Source organism: Cricetulus griseus, chromosome 2, assembly GCF_003668045.3.
Source record: "Cricetulus griseus strain 17A/GY chromosome 2, alternate assembly CriGri-PICRH-1.0, whole genome shotgun sequence".
Taxonomy (NCBI): Eukaryota; Metazoa; Chordata; class Mammalia; order Rodentia; family Cricetidae; genus Cricetulus; species Cricetulus griseus.
In genome coordinates, this window is record NC_048595.1 from 340,243,128 (window position 1) to 340,260,653 (window position 17,526).

At 37.1% G+C, this 17,526-nt stretch overlaps 1 protein-coding gene across 1 annotated transcript in view; it reads left to right on the forward strand.

The window, feature by feature from the left end:
* C9 (complement C9) overlaps positions 1–16,381 on the forward strand; it is a 40,744-nt gene extending 24,363 nt beyond the window's left edge. Inside the window, exons 6-10 of the mRNA XM_027401356.2 lie at positions 4,358–4,624; positions 7,277–7,517; positions 9,266–9,412; positions 11,222–11,400; positions 16,154–16,381. Coding sequence (XP_027257157.1) covers positions 4,358–4,624; positions 7,277–7,517; positions 9,266–9,412; positions 11,222–11,400; positions 16,154–16,381 — 1,062 coding nt within the window. The remainder of the gene's footprint in view (positions 1–4,357; positions 4,625–7,276; positions 7,518–9,265; positions 9,413–11,221; positions 11,401–16,153) is intronic.
* The last annotated feature ends 1,145 nt before the right edge of the window (positions 16,382–17,526 follow it).

Sequence of the window (17,526 nt, forward strand, 5' to 3'; positions counted from 1 at the left end):
AGATGATTACATACATGTTTATTTATTTGTTTTACATTGATATTTCCCGAAGAATAAATATATAGACTTTCCCTATAAAGATTGTAATAAGAATTATGACCTACAAATTGACTCTTATGGATTCAAATTTGGAGTCAGAAACAGGATCAAATCATGAAATAATTCATGACATTTTGAGTGTGTTGGGCTTAATTAATTCTGAAGGTAGTGAGGAAGCCACAGATGATAACAAAATGGGCAGAGTGTCATTTTAGATGCTTATGTTTTATGAAGATGAGTTCAAAGGATGACCACAGGTGATGAGAATGGAAAGCTAGCATTCAAGAAGGAGAAAACAAAAGGCTGGGTCTACAATAGGGACTAACTATGGACAGATAAGATCAAATCCAGCACAAGTAAGCATTAAGACCATTGTAATGAACTGAAGAAAGAGTAGGGATAATTGCCTAGTTCTGAGTTAAGACTCCCTGGTTAGAATTTGATAAATCCCTTTGATTATTAGGAAATTCATCTTGAATCTCAGTGTTTTATGTGAAACAAGATTATCATAGACTTTTTGAGGGACTAAACATGCTAATAATTGTAAAATGCTGGAACAACACCTAATAAATGAAAGTCAGAGATCCTTCCTCAGTGAATAATGCAGCATCAGAAGAGATGTAGGGGTTAGATGTAGGAAAACTCTATTAAAGTAGGAATGTGTTCTAAGAGAAGGATAATTGACTTTTGATAATTATGAGTTTGGGGCCTTCTATGATACGTACATAACTATTATACAAGGAGTATATAAGATTAATCTGAAGGCAAAGAGAATGCCAGAAAATGGTCTTCACTTATATGATCACTGAATTCTCAAAAGGGCCTGAGACCACACAGAAAAATATATAACAATGGGAAAGGAAAGAGAAAAGGAGATTTTTAGAACATGCTAACATTTGCTTTCTGTTTTTTAGGTTCTCTGATTTGGGCCACATACACATGCAATTGGTGGGTCTTGTTGAAGAACTAATGATTTTATCATTGCACAATGACTTTATGTTTTTGTACAGTTCTTTACTTAAACTATTTTATCTGATACAAATTTGGATACCTCTGCTCTTTCATTTCCATCTGCATGAAGTACATTCTTTCAGCCAACTGGTAGTGAGGTTGGTTTAGGGATCTTTGGTGGTTGGAGGGAGTTCTTAGTTTTTTGTTCTTGTTATGTGTTTGTTTGGGTTGGTTTTTACATTTTTTTAACCAGGTCATGTTATATATCCCAGTGTTCTGTCAAGCTTTATGACAACTTAACACAAGTTAGAGCCATCTGAAAAAAAAAGGGGGGGATGTCAATTGAGAAAATGCCTCAATAAGACTGATAAGAGGGACCAACCCATTGTGGGTGGTGTTATCCCTGGGTTTGTAGTCATAGATTCCATAAGAAAGCAGGATTAGCAAGCCAGTAAGCAGCACTCCTCCATGGACTCTGCATCAGTGCCTGCCTCCAGGTTTCTTCCCTGTTTGAGTTTCTGTCCTGGTTTCTTTCAATGATGAACAGTAATTTGGAAGTATAATCCAAATAAACCCTTTCCCCCACAAGTTTCTTTTGTTACAGTGTTTCATTCACAGCAATAAAAGATCTAGCTAAGGCATAAATTGTTACTGTAACATAAATTTATATTGCTGTGAGAGACTTGACCGTGTTGTTTTTTGGGAGGAGCATGGAAGGACTTTGGAACTTTGGGCTAGAAACATCATTGAGTGCTGAGAGATAGTTCAGTAGGCTGTTCTGCAGAACTTAGAAGATACGAATGTTGAGAGCAGTGCAGATGATGGAAGTGTGCACTGCCATCTGGTCTTCATTAGGTTGTTTAGGTTAGGCTTGCCTTTATGAAAAAAATACATGTGGTTAAAAATTCAGAAAACCAAAACAGCAAAGCGTTGCAAAGCAAAGCAAACCTACTTTCCCTACAGATTCCCATTTCATCCTCCTCTTCAATATACATGCTTCTGGGTCAGCTAGAAATTTTTAAAGGAACATAAAATATGGCTTTTTCTGGTAAAGAGTAGGGTATAAAATTTTAAAGAATAATTTTGAAGCCAGTCAGCTAAAGTCTTTTTATTAAAATTTACTAATTCGTATTAAATGCCTTAAAAGATGACTGATAGGCCCACAAACCCTCAATCAATATTTTCTTTATTCTTTCGTTTTATGCAAATCACAGCATGTATGTCTACATAGATCTGTTCTGCAATGTCTTTAATAATTTATGTATTAATTATTGGAATACTGCTTTATCTTATTTGATGTGAAATACAGCATTGAATCCCATAACAATCTTCAGGCCAGCTTTAATTGTCTCTTTCTGTGCAGTTTGGAAATCAGACCATGCACAGTTTATTTAGTAATATCCTAAATATCACCAGATATGATGGCTAGTTTTAATTAACTTCACACAATTAGAATAATCAGTGAAAGAGTCTCAAAGAGGCATTGTCTAGATCAAGTCAGTTGATGGATCTGTCTGCAGGAGATTGTCATCATTATGTTAATTGATATAGGAAGCCCCACCCAAAAGTGAGTGGCACTACTTCCTGTGTTTGGATCTGATCCTATATAAGAGTATTGCAGATAAACTGAGCAGTAAGCATACATGCATTCATACTCATTCTCCCTCTGCTCTGAAGTGTGGATATGACTAGTTGCTTCAAATGACTGCCTTAGCCTCCTCACAATGATGGACTATAACCTTAAAGTTGCTTTTGCCTGGGTGTTGTATCACAACAATAGAAATAAAACTAGGTTTAGTCTATTTTAGTATTAGTAGTGATTAATGGACCACCCTAGTGGGAGTTTGGAAGACAGTAATGTTAAGAAGAATGTGGACAGTAGAGGCCTGATGTGATGTTTCAGGGAACAAAAGCTCTGCGGGGAACTGAGATAGAGGCCATTTGTTGGGTATTTTAACCAAAAATATGGCTTCATTCTACCTGTGACTTGAGACTTTGAGTGAAATGGAATATAAAAGAATGTATTGATTCGTTTGATCAAGGAACCATCAAGGTGCTATGGTATTCAGGTTGGTATTGCCTTTGTGGAGAAGCCCCTGTGCTGCACTGAGGCAACAGAAGTGCTTCCACAGGGTCAGCACTCAGCAGTGGACACAGCTATGGTCCAAGAGGAGCCAGGCTAGATCGTAAGAGGCTAGCCCCAAACTTGGCACTGTTGTAAACACCATTCATGGGGTGCTAGTTGTGAAGCATGAAACATGCAGGATTGAGGGGGCACTGTGTGGTAATGTTGGAGTCCCTGCAGAGAGGCCCTCATAGGCTGGTGGGTAAAGCTATAAAGATGAAGCCTTGCTTGAATAGAAACCCCAGGATAAGTGTTGGTATGATAGGGTACCTGCTAGGAAATGGATATGGCCTAAGTCCAGGAGAGAAGCAGTACAAGCGACAGGTAGCAGGAGTGGAGGAGTAGGGTTACTAACATAGTTTCAATCCCAGATTATATTACAGGCCCAGGTGTTGGATATGGAGGTATAGAAATTGCTCTTTTTCCTTGTTGGGGTTTCTAGAAGGTGTTCAGGGGAAAATTAAATGTGATTGTTTTATGTCCCAGTTAATTTATTCTATGCCATTATATGTTGGGAAAATATGGCTTGATTTTTTTTTAATTTCTCGGCATTTAGAGTTAGGAAATGTTGAACTGGACTTTTGAAGGCTGGGAATTTTTAAAGTTGACCTATATTTTACACTATGGTATAAACATGAATTTTGAAGACAAGTGATAGGAGATTCTAAATAAAGGTGATGCATTCCTGTGCTGAGTTAAAAGGGGAGGGCTTGTGAGGGTAAGTTGTTGTAAGTGTTCATGTGAAATAATATAGGAAAATCACCTACAGACATGTCTGGGGGAGTTGTCTTAACTGTGGTAATTAATGTGGGAAGACACAGTCTAAAAGTGGGGAACAACATTCCCAGGGAAGGTCCTAAATTGCAGGACCTAAGTTACAGGAGAGAAAGAAAACAGCACAAGTATACATCTCTCAGAAGTATTCATTCTCTCGCTAGTCTTAACTATGGATGTAATGTGACCAGCTGCTTCCAATTCCTCCCTTGACTTTGCCCACAGTGATGGAATCCTGAGAAGAATAAATCTTTTCTCCCTTAAAGTTGCTTTTGTCAGGGTATTTTATCACAGCCACAGAAATGAGATTAAGGCACAGGCTCTGATTCAATCCACAGAAATCTGACTCAGTACCTTCACCTTAGAGAGCATGATCCCTCTAACTGCCTGATTTGCATTTGTTTTTAACAGCTCTTTATTATTATTATTATTATTATTATTATTATTATTATTATTATTATTATTTAGACCAAGGCTGATAAAACTTTCAGAGTTGAGAATTATGAAGCACATACTGAAATGTTCAAAAAGATCTTCCAAGACAGGACCTTGACTTTTGAGGCAAAATTGGCTCTAAAATTTTCAATCACTGAAGCAAAGAAGAAAGTTGAAGGAGTTGAAGCAGTTTTCCCAGAAAATAACTCTCCAAAATCTAAAGAATCTTCAGTTGGTCTTCGTTTTTCATATTTCAAGAATGATAGTTTTCAACAATTATCAACATATATTTCAAAGACGGTAAGAACTGGAATAATTCATATAAAGACTATGATAGGACTTATTTCACAGTGACTAAGCTCTTCTTAAGGTAAAAGGAAATGAAAGAAAAACACAGAAAATCTTCACAGAGATTTCTAAAAGAGGCAGCAAACTACTGAGAGAGCAGGGAGGGGAGAGAGATTCATTCTATAAACACTAAAGGGAGGTCTCACCAAACAGTTGGATTAGGGATAGTGTATCTGGAAGAAGGACAAGTAAAGTTGGGGTTCAAAGGTAGGAAGAGTCTGATGGCACGGTTCTGTCATATCAGACCAGAAAGAGAACGGATTTGAGAAGGCACTTTAATTGGCTCCTACAGAGCCTCAAAACTCCCTGCAAGGGGTGAATTTTTCTCCCTTTACCAAGCATTTGGGTTCAATTCTTAACGTTCATTGTTAAATTGAAAGTGGCCCCACTGTTACATAGCATCCCCAGCCCTGGTGATTACCAGTTTTTCCATCTGTAATGTGTGACTATGATGCTATTATCTTTATATTAAATATTAGATGCAAACTGTTTGGAACAATTCTGTCAGAGTAGATGATGAAAAAAACCTAATTGTCATTATAACCAAAAACAAAATACCCCCTTTGTTGTGAAAAGATTGGATGTGTAAGAACAAGCATAAGGATGATGTTTAAAGCCAATGCAGGAATCCTGGAGGGACAAGGATTGTTCCCATCAAATATGATCCCAATGTTTGGAGCATAAACCATTCGAAGGGTGGAGTTGCTGATGGACATCCTTTCGAGCAAAGTAGGCTGAAAGGAAAACCATGGTTAAGTTCTAGTTAGATGAAGTGTGAGAGTCTGTTAAATGTTCAGTTGAAGATTTCAGGTAAGAAGTCAGTGCTAGGAGTCTAGGGAAAGAGATCTGGGTTCAAGATATAATTTTAAAAAGTTTTGACATATAGATGATGCTCAAAAATCACAGGACTTTGTGGGGTGAACACCGTGGTTATAATACACTTTATAAGAATAAGTGCTAAATTTGGGAAACTTCAATATAAGGAAAATTGCAAAAGGAGAAACCACAGAGAAAACCAGAAAGCAAGTGATGCAATGTCCTTGAACCCTGTTGCTCAAGGAGGTCTCTGGATCAGCAGTGGTTATATCAATGGGGAGCTAGCCCTTCAGATTCCACCCAGACCTGCTAAGTCAGAACTACATGTTAAGAAGCCCCCAGGGATGATCTGTTCAGCTTCTTCAGCTTGATAAGCTCTACTTTCCAACACCAGACTCAAAACACTACTGAAGAGACAACAGTTAACTGTGTCAAGTGTGTTAATGAGTCAAAAACAAGGGTTGTGACACCTGGTCTTAGGATTATGAAGGTCATTGGAAACCTTGATCAGAATGGTTTTGTCTTTGTGAGGGCAACAGAATGGCTGAATTAGATTTAAGTAAATGTGGATATAGCTCAGTAGTAAGGTGTCTGCATAAAATGTTCAAAGCTCTGAGTCATTTTCAACACACTCCTTCCCCTCTAAGAAAAAAATAGAATCTAGAGAAAATAGGAACAGTTGGAAATAGAATATACAAAAAAGCTTTTCATGCAATGTTGTGTCTAATGAGGGCTAGGAAATGGGTAGCAGCTGGTGAGGCTCATGAGGCCAGAAGAATAGTTTTTTATTGTTTTAAGATGAAAGAAAGAACAACCAATTTGGGTGGGAATGATCTAAGACCTACCTTTGAAATCAGTTGTGCCAAAGAATATCACATCTATTTTAGTCCAAATCCCAAGATGTACTTTTAGTTTTGACAGTAATTAAAAAGGAGTCCTTATCCATTTTCTTCATCTTTAATACTCCACTGAGAATTAGCGTGTAGTTCAGAAGGTGGAGAACTCATTATGGTTTATGACGTATGAAGTGAGTTTCTATAAGATTCTTGTCAATAAAATCCTTGTATCTACCCATGAGGGCTTAGAAGTCACACCAAAATAGAGAGAGCACATGCCTTCAAACATGGAACATACATCTTCAAACAAGATGTAGGACAGTCTACTACCCCAAGAAAATTCCCTCATGTCCTTCACAGTCAACCTCCTACCAACTGAGAAGCAGCCACTGACCAGATTTCTCCTAGAACAACTTAGGTTTGTCTGTTCCTGTGAGAGGATGCTCATACAGTATGCATTTTTTTGGGTAGAATTTCTTCTAGTCCCCATGTATTTGATATTACTTGTTGAATGCCTCAGTAGTTTGTTTCTGTTAATTGAGGACTTAAAACCCCATTGTGTGGATACAATGCTATATGCTTAACAACTTCTTTGTTGATGAATGTTTGAGCTTTTTCCTGTTTGAAGCTATTCTGATAAATGCTACCTTGAAATTCTGAAACAGATCCTCTGATAAGCACTTAGTAGTGGCATTGTTGTTTATGAGGGCAGATGAGTGTTTAATTTTACAAGAAACTACCAGGCAGGTCGTTTAAGTGTTTGACTGAGCATGTCTGAGAGTTTCAGTCACCAAACGTTACCAACAACAGTTTATGTTTACTCATTCTGATGTGGTCTGCTGTAGTAGTCACTGCTAAAATATCATTCCCCTGAGTATTCTAGATTTTATGATTTGTTTGAATGACAGTAATAAATGTCATATTTCTCTTCTTCAACTGCTTCTCAACAAAGAACAAAATATTTATGCATGTAAAAGGAATGGTTCACCTGGGTAGATTTGTGATGAGAAATCGGGATGTTGTGCTGACAACAACTTTCGTGGATGACATAAAAGCTCTACCAACCTTCTATGAAAAGGGAGAGTATTTTGGATTTTTGGAAACCTATGGAACTCACTACAGTAGCTCTGGGTCTCTGGGAGGACTCTATGAACTGATATATGTCTTGGATAAAGCTTCCATGCAAGAGAAAGGTATGCCTGGAAATAGAATTCTAGCTACAAATGTGGTTCTGATTGAATATTGTTACTTTCATTGCCCCCTTTCAGTAAATTCTTAGGATGAAATAATCTAATAAACTGTTCTTCTGAGAGATTCTGCCCTGACCTTTGGCATCTAACAGTCTATCAAATGGCTCATTGATTTCCACTTTGAATAGGCTCACTTGCTCTCAAAGTACTCAACATGTATTACTGAGAAATGCACCAAATCATACTATAATGGAATAGCTATTAATGGGAATACAGCTTCTAGAGAAACTTTATTTGAGATATGGAAGAAGGAATAAGAAAGAATACACACACACACACACACACACACACACACACACACACACACACACACACACACACATATATATATATATATATATAATATATATATATATATATATATATCCTAAGACTAGTTCAGTTTAGGTACAATGGCTGCATTCTAACATATTCTTCGGTGTCAGTGGAAATGAATTGTTCTAAATGTTGCCTCTGAGAGGGAGGAAGAACAAATATTATTGTACAAATATAATGTGTTACAGTCAGGTTGAAAAATTTGTTTTGCCTTATATGGTGATCATTATAATCTTATGGGGGTGATTTACTTGAGGTCATGTTGAATAAGATTGTTATACTCAAAACTATGAGGAAGGTGTAACATAGTGCTTCATCCATGCATTCTCTATAGTTGGAAGATGCTTTGGACCTAAAGGTTCATCTATTCCTTTCAAGAACAAAGTAGAACAGTCAGATACAGCAATATATGCCTGTAATCCCAGCTGCTTAGGAGACTAGAAGAGGCTTTATAAAGACCAGGAGCTTGAAGCCAGCCTGGATATCACACACACTGTTTCATAAAAATAAAAAGAATAAAGTAAACTCAAAATGACTGTGTTAATAAGTCATAACCATAGCAGGATGTGGTGGTACTATATAATGGTATAAGTGTAAGGTATATGTATGCAGATATATATATATATATATGTATATATATACATATATATATATATCTTTTTATTTTCTATTATTTATTTTTATTGTCCTTTTCTTTATATATAACATATATTTGTTATTATTTATTATATATTTATTTTTCTATGTAACATTTACATATATATATATGAAGAAAAGAGATAATAAATTACAGACTTCAATGAATTTAGGGCTATAACTGCTTGAATACGCATATACCAACCACAGTGAGTTAACTTCCAAGATTGTTATTTGTGAGCATTCATACTATGAGCCAAAATTAAGTTGCTATATATTCAAAGCATCTGTCCAAAACAATTGGGTATTAGTCAGTGATTCTGTAGACTCAATTGAAATTGAGTGATAATTCATAAGGTTAATGTGAGAATTAAATTATTTAACTCATGCAAGATGTTTAGAAAAATGTGAGGCACAAAATAATCATTCAGTGCATGTTGGACCTTGCTGCCTCCCTTGGGTTTCACAAAGGACTTTACTATAACCACGTTGACTGGCCTATATCCCTTTCAAACAGGTGGTAAATTTAATACATCCTTTGATACTAAGGTGATAAGCCAAGTGAAAGGATGCTACTAGGTAATCAATAAAAAGACAAGGGAAGGAAGAAATCATGTTACCTTTGAGTCAATAATGGTGTCAAGGAACATATGTATATTTGTAACATGATGGTAAAGTTAGAGTTTATTTCTGATGTTGTAAACTATATCAAATAATTTTCATATGAATTTATAACACAGGTGTTGAACTGAATGATGTAAAGAAGTGTCTTGGGTTTGGACTGGATGGGTCTCTATATATCCCTTCACATACCATCCTTGATGGAGTTTCACTTACAGCAAATGCTAATAACAATGAATGCATAAAGACAGGTGGTGCTAAAGAAGGTAAGTATGGAGTGGTTAGTTATGCTGAGAAAGGCAGAGCCAATAGCTAAGAGCATTGCCTCTCATGACCAGGTGTAGTTTGAAGTTTTTCTTTGTCCCGTTGGTCTCCTTGGACCAGTTTTTCTCCCACTCTGGATCCCCTCAATGGCTTATGAAATAAACATTCTGAGGCTTAATTTAATATCAAATATAATTGTTTGGCCAATGACTCAGGCATCTACTGACTAGCTCTCACAATTAAATTAACCCATTTCTATTAATCTGTGCATTGCCACAAGGCTGTGGCTTACCAGTGATGCTCCAGCATGTTACTCCTTTGGTGGCTACAATGCCATCTCCTTGACTCTACCTTCTTTCTTTCTGCATCTTTGATAAGAATTCTCACCTAGCTATATTTTGCCTGTCCATTGGCCAAAAGAGTTTTATTCATCAACCAATAAAAGCAACACATATTTGCAGCATACAGAAGGACCTCCCACATCAATCAGGGCACTACCATCTTCAGTTAGAAAACTCAGAATCACTTAAGAACTGTTTTATTTTCCCTCAATCACTGTGAGAACAAGTAGTCTATAGACACATCTTTGTCAGTGTCACTACTGCGCAAGGGAGGCACACAGCTCAAGGGCTGTTACTCATCATTATTTGTGTATCTTTTATGGAGATGACAGAAAACCAGTCACAGGTGGAAAAGTTTCTGGAAGATAAGTTTCTTCTTCTCCTGGCTTTCAGTGGGCTAATGTAGGACCTTGTGTCCATTACAAAGAACAAGACCTAAGCCACCTTCCCAGGCCTACTTTCAACTTGGCTTGATTAGCTCACCTTTCCTTAGATCCTCAACCAGCACAATGCCTTTTTGGAACTCTAGATGTCTTTGTTCTAAGTGTACCCTTCTCTTACTGATTTTTGAGCAAATTTGCAAGCATGAAAATGCACTGGAGACTTCACGTCATCCTCTGATCAGAAATACTTGAAATTATTTTTAGTTAAGATTTTTATTTGAAATAAAAACACTTCTTTCTGATTCATCTCTAAAGAGCCAAGTGATAGTTAAGGAACTATAGAAGGGAGAGTTGGACATTGCTTAAAGTCTGTCTACTTGTGGATATGATTGGGACTAACAAAAGGGACAGCACTCTGGAATTACCATCTTATGTTAGGTTAATTGAGTGACCTTACACTGGTCATTCCACCACATCATTTCAGATTTCTCATTTGTAGAAATGACAAAGGCTAAACAAAAACATCATGTGATTCCTTTAAAACTTCATGATTCTAAAAGTTTTAGTAGTGTTTAAAGTGGTTCAGTTTAGAGCACAACAGAGAAAGGGGATAGGATTTGGGAGTGGGAACAAATTTATTTTTTATCTCATTCTTTTTAGACACTAATATCTTTATAATATCAAGATAATTTAAAGCATATTATATACAATATAATTATGAAGGTAAGTTTTCATATATATATGTATATATATACATATATATAATACATTCAAAGTCATGTCAATTTCCCTATATGTACTTGTATTTATAAGATGAGCTAGAAGTTATCAATCCACCTGGATTGATTGTACCACCATTTTTTTTCAAAACAAAGATAATTGAAATCCATAAATTGACTACTGAGAAAAATTCCCCTATTAGGTTATGGATGGGAGATTTATGTGTGTAATATTTACAATTGAAGTTCATCAAATACACTAAGCTATCCTAAAAGGATGCAATGCACATTTATCAAATGCCATCCAGATAACTGACCACAGAGATGCAAACACTTCTTTCTTCAAGTCTTCCTTGTTTCTTTTCCAGTAAACATCACCAGTGCTAACATCATAGATGATGTTATTTCATTCATAAGAGGAGGGAGTGGTCAGCATGCAGTTCTCCTGAAAGAAAAGCTTCTCAGAGGAGCCAAGACATTTGATGTGAATGACGCTGCCAAATGGGCCTCATCTTTGAAAGATGCTCCAGTGCTCATTAGTCAAAAAGTAAGGAATATTTAAGACAGAAGATGCTGTTGTTTTCTTATTAAATGTCATACTAGGTTCAGATAACAGTTGCCTTTATAAGACAGTTATGTCAGTATCCAAATACCCTCACATGACTTCCTTGGAAAAACAAATTGCAGAGAAGAGAGGCATACTGTAGTGTCAGACAACACTAAATTCTGCACATCTCCATGTGTTTTTGAAGGTTAAGATAGTTCATGTACAGTCTATAGTACAGGTTGACACAAAACAGTCACCAAAAATGGAGAGTTCTCTTCAGTTGGCCTTTGGCTCCCCTTGTCTTCTCTGGATATCACACATCAGAAGATTCACATCTAAGAGTCACTATGGAAAGGACGTTCATAATTTCTTGACAAACATGAAAACAAAGATGAGTAATTCTTGTGGTCAGAGAATCAATCCCCTCCCACTCTCTCTTTCTATTGTCCAGTTGGGCTCTAATTCCTGAATTTTAATGATCCTCCTGCCTCAGCCTTTTGAGTAGCTGAAACAATAGAAATGTCCCCTTTCTGATTTTTTTGTTTTGGTTCTGTTTTATGAGGCTGGGTCTAACTCTGTAGCCTGGCCTGGTCTTGAATTCTCATCAGTCCTTCTGCATTAACCTCTCAAGTGCTGGGGATGCAGATGTGAATCCCCAGACTTGCCTCTCCTTTATATAATGGTAATAATGTTCAGTCTAGAAAAGTCTGAGAGTCTGCAATCTTTTGCATACTCTTGAAAGGGAGACAATATATTACAGTTGTCAAGATGTAAATACCATTGCTATTTGACTGCATCTTTGTACTTACTAAAAATATATATGTTATATTTTGCCTGCCTGGGCAACTTGGAGGAACTCTGTCCCAAAACTGAAATGAGTGGGGGGAGGGGAAAAGGAAGAGGAGGAAAAAGAGAGAGGGGGAAAGAGAGAGGGGAGAGGGAAGGGGAGAAAGAAGAGAGAGAGTAAGTGAGGGAGGGAGAGAGGAGGAAGGAAAGAAAAAAGAAGGAAGAAAGGAAGGAAGGAAGGAAGGAAGGAAGGAAGGAAGGAAGGAAGAGAGAAAGACAGACATGATGTGCCTAGCTTGTATTAATCCTTGGGTTCGACTCCTAGAACAGCAACAGCAACAACAACTTAAAAAGTAAAGGTATTTCCCCCAAATTAGACAAAATAGAAGTGAAAAAAACTGGCTTGTATAAGAAAATAAAAATCAAAGGGAGCCCATTTGTTAAATATAAATTTAATTTAGATCCACTATCATGGACTCAGTAAGTAAGTTCTGTGACAGAAGATTTTAAATAAGGGAAGAATTTTAGACCCAGGCAGATGACATTTAAGCTGCCTTGTTCTCTCAGCTCCATATACCAAGTTCAGTCTGTCCTTTAAATAGAACCCAAGGCTGGTCTCTGAGAGGTTGTAAACAGTATGGCTTGTTTCAGAGCTGTCATTTATGTCTGGGGATAAAGATTCTGCTGCAAAGTCCCAAATGTATCTACTAGAATATTCAAAGACTTCCATCAACTCAGTCAGCATGGTGTTTCTGGCTACATCCAGCATGTAGTGTGTCTTGTTTACTACTCAGGTCTTTAGATCAGTAAAGATTCTGTCCACGCTAGTTGTCTGTTTGATCCTCCACAAATCCAAAGCATAATTAGATCATGTCAGGAAATGGCAGCTCTGAACCACTTTGCAAATGTATCTTTTTATAGAGAATCTTTTGACAGGGAGAAATTACTGTATTTTTATTGGCTTTCCTGGGTTGTTTAAATCCCTAAATAGAAATTCCATACAGTTAGGTTTGACCTTGTAGCACAGCATGGTAACACCTACCTGTAATCCTATCTCATCAGTAGGATGATGTAGGAGGACGACGTTTAAGCTCAACCTGGACAACCTAAAGAGACCTTGTCTCAAAAACAAAACTGGATCTTCAGATACATCTCAATGGTAGAGGACTGGCCTAGCATAGAGAAGGTCCTGAGCTCAACACCCCAGTGCCACAAAACATACACATTAAATAAATAAGTAAATAAATAAACAAACAAATAAATAAATACACCAAGTTTGACCTTGAAATAGATTCTATGGAGTTTCACTCTCATAAATCTTGTGAAAATGGACCTTTGGGAGATTGGTTACTAATTTCATCAGGTATTTCAAATTTCATGAGGTTGGCAATCACTAGTTCACCTTTTGGTGAGGAGAAGCATCCTATTGTCTGTAGACAACATGGCAAACACTGGAGATGCTCTTAATACTAAAATAATTATCTTTCTACTTAATCGTGCAGGGACTTGTGGACTCCCTACCACCCTGAACTATTGAATTGTTTGTATTTAATCCTCTGTTGGAAAATTAAATCAACGATATACATACTTAGTTTGCCAGGTTCATCATGGAAGAACAACCAGGAAGTCACATTATACTAAGTAAAACAACTGATAGTATATATTATTTTCTGTATTTCAGTGATCCATGGTGGTACTATACTAAATAGAGCCTGTGGCTTGCAAAAGATCCCAATATCTTGCTTTTGGCCTCCCTCCATACAAAGAATAGAGGCTGACCTATTGTCTCAGTAGTCTTCAATTTTCAGGAAAAGATGTTAATACCACTTTCAGCTTGCTTATATACTGACACAAATACCCTACATCTTGTCTGATAAACTCTGTTTATTTTTCCCTTATATCCACTGTTAAAATCAAAACCTTAAAATGTCATCAGAGAGAAATTCCATCTACTGTAGATTACCAGAGAGATATGAAGCTCACAACTTCTGCCAGAGCAATAGCAGCTAGATGAGTATAGCTGTAACTTAATACACTGCCTTCCTGTAAGACTTTGTTTTGGCATTATAAGAAACAAGATTATGTAAGCCCGCTTTATTTTCTAAAAGCATGTTATGTAATACAATGTTCCCTTTGTGAGAACTCATGGGAAATATTAGTCTTTAATCTCATTTTGTTTCTCCTGGAAATCAGGTGTATTTTCTTATATGCATGGGATTGATAAATTCCTCTCTGTTATTTCAGTGAACTAGAAGATGTAGCTAAATATGTGGCTCACCTGGTGCAAATGGATGTGTTCTTCTGGCTTGAATCTTGCTCATCAGTGCCACCTTTGCGCCTCACCTTTTCTGTTCTCAGCTTTTCTTTTTCACTTTCCCATTTCCCACTGTCACTCTTAACCTTTGAGCAAATGAATAATCTACATTCAGAGTTCCTCAAATGCCACAAGAATATAATGAATGAATGGAGAGCAAACTTACCACTTTGTTCTGGTAATTCTTAGTGGATATATGCTGGATGTTACAGAAGGCCAGTGTTTTAAAGGGCCAAATGTTAGTGGTCCGCAGGCTACAGCCATAATGGCACTGTGAAAGTTGTGTTTAACTCTCTTGTATAGGGGTAAAAAATAATTCTCATTCTATTAAGAAACCACATTTAGTGCACATTGCTAATTATTTTGGATGACTGGAAGAGATCTAAACGTAATTAATATTAAACTTGCATTTTAGCAAGTTTCATGATAAAGTATATACTTAAATATGTCTACAATGACAAGAGAGCTACTGAGTATGGAAGAAAAACTCAAAACCTTTTCTTTCTTACTAGAAGACAAAGTTGATTATGAAAAGGTAAGCTGTCCAGAATGGCTTCAGGGACTGTATTGGTGCTGTCTTCTCTCTGCCTGTGGTAGTTTTGACACCAAGGTTTAGGCTTCTTTGAAACTGTCACTGCAGTTCGTCCTTCATCTTTATCTCTTTGAAAACTATTTAGATAGTTTTATCCAAACTGTTTCCTCCATGGCCCTGTATTCCCATATCTTAGATTATCTGTCCTTGACTTTCTTTTGAAGGCAAAACAAGATAAATATCTGTTTTCAAAATCCAGAATAACTCTGCTGCATGCTTATCTTTATTGTGCCAATGTGGCAGAGTTGGGAAGAGGTTTCTAAATGAATAAATGAATAAAACAGAGCTGAAATATGAGTTAGGGTACTGTCCTATTTGGGTTTTAGTGCTGTGATTAGACAGCATAGCCACAGCAACTCTTAAAAAGCAAACAATTTAACTGAGGATGGTTTACAGTGCAGAGGTTTAGTCCCTGACAATCATGGCGGGAGTCATGGTGGCATGTAAGCAGACAGGATGCTGGAGAAGGAGCTGAGAGGTCTACATCTGGATCTGCAGGCAGCAGAAAGAGACTAAGCCACAGTAGAAGTGGCTTGAGCTTCTGAGTCCTCACAGCCCCCTCCTCCCCACAAAACACTTCCTCCCACAAAGCCACACCTACTCCAACAAGGGTACACTTTCTAATAGAGCCTCTCCCTATGGGCCTATGGGGACATTTTTATTCAAACCACCATAGGTACTATTTTACCAGAAACATATTAGTAAAGAGTTGTGAAGCCTTAGCAGTTGTTGACACATTCTGGATGTGAGTCCATTCTCCCTTAACAGTATTGTAAATAGTTAGTCTCACTTCAAGCTTCTCACTTTCTTGATGACAGTTTGGAAAACATGTAGCCTCTCTCGTTCTTTTTATTTTTAAATGTAACCTCCATGACAGCATACATGATGACTACTTTTGATCACTAGTGTAACCTCGAAAGCTAACATTGTATCTGGCAATAATAACCATCCAATAAGCTTCCAGTAAATCAATGAATCTGTGAGTCAGTGACTGAGTGAACTGTGTTTTACAAGTTACTCTGTAGAAAAAGATATAAGGTTGAATATTTTCTTTCTTACAGCTGTCCCCTATATATAATCTGGTTCCTTTGAAACTAAAAGATTCATACATAAAGAAACAAAATTTGGAAAGAGCTATTGAAGATTATATTGATGAATTCAGTGTTAAAAAATGCCACCCATGTCAAAATGGAGGTACAGCAATTCTTCTGGATGGACAGTGCCTGTGTTCCTGCCCAGCCAAATTTAAGGGAATTGCCTGTGAAATCAGTAAACTAAAATTCATTTAAGGTGAGATTAACTTACTTTTGATATTTTAAGGACAAGAATATTCATCCCATGGTTAGTTAATATGCAAAATGAGCTCTTAAATTATTTTGTAATGTACTCCCATGCTGTATCACATGTAGTCTAAATATATTACTATTTACTAAGTAGTGAAGGTTGACAAATCAGCTTCATGATCCATTTTAACATCATATAGCTCTATATATTATTTAAACAGAAATATATATACATATATATAAAGCAAGTTGTAGTTACTATATTACTCTCCCTTTCTCTTACTTTCTTTTGCACTTTTATTGTTTCCTTTCTTCTTTCCTTCTTTTCTTCTTTTAGTCTCCTGGTTATTCTAATCTATAGACAGGATGGAGGCATTCAATCCTGAACCCAAGTCAATTAATATCTTTAGTGAAAGCTTTCTAATTTCCCTAGGGATATGTTCTCTTCTTATGTGCCCCCCATACTTTCCCTTGGTTAGTCCTTTACCTAGACTCTCCCAACACAAGCTAAACAGCTACAGCTGCTTCTAGTTTGGAAATGTGCCTCATATCGAGTCAAACTTATTTATTGTGTATATAGTGTTCTTCCTGCATGTGTCCCTGCAGGCCAGAAGATGGCACTAGCTCTCATAACAGGAGGTTATGAGACACCATGTGGTTACTGGAAACTGAACTCAGGACCTATGGAGAGCAGGCAGTGCTCTTAACCACAAAGCCATCTCTCCAGCCCCATACTTGAGTCTTAAACATCATCTTAGCCCCAGTACCTGGAAACTGTACTTCATCATGACACAGATATTAGGGGGAAGAACATATGCATGGGTATACAGGCCCAAAGTTGAAGTCCAAGTCAACATGAAGATTTAACATCCTTTTGTTTTCTATAGGAAAAAGAGCAACTCTGGGTTCACATGGAAGAGGGAAAAATCCCAGGACTTTCCCACTTCACATCTCACCCTGGAGCAAATCCCCACTGCCAAGTGGAAAGCAGCTTGCTTCATGGAAACCCTACCCGCCTCTGAAGTTTTCTATCTTTTAGGTCTACAGTGTCTTTCCCCTCTCTTTAGTGCAATAATGCTTCCATTTTTTATTCCCTAACGAAGAGCCAACAGTGAGATATGCCAGGACTACTTTTTCCCACAGGCAATGCC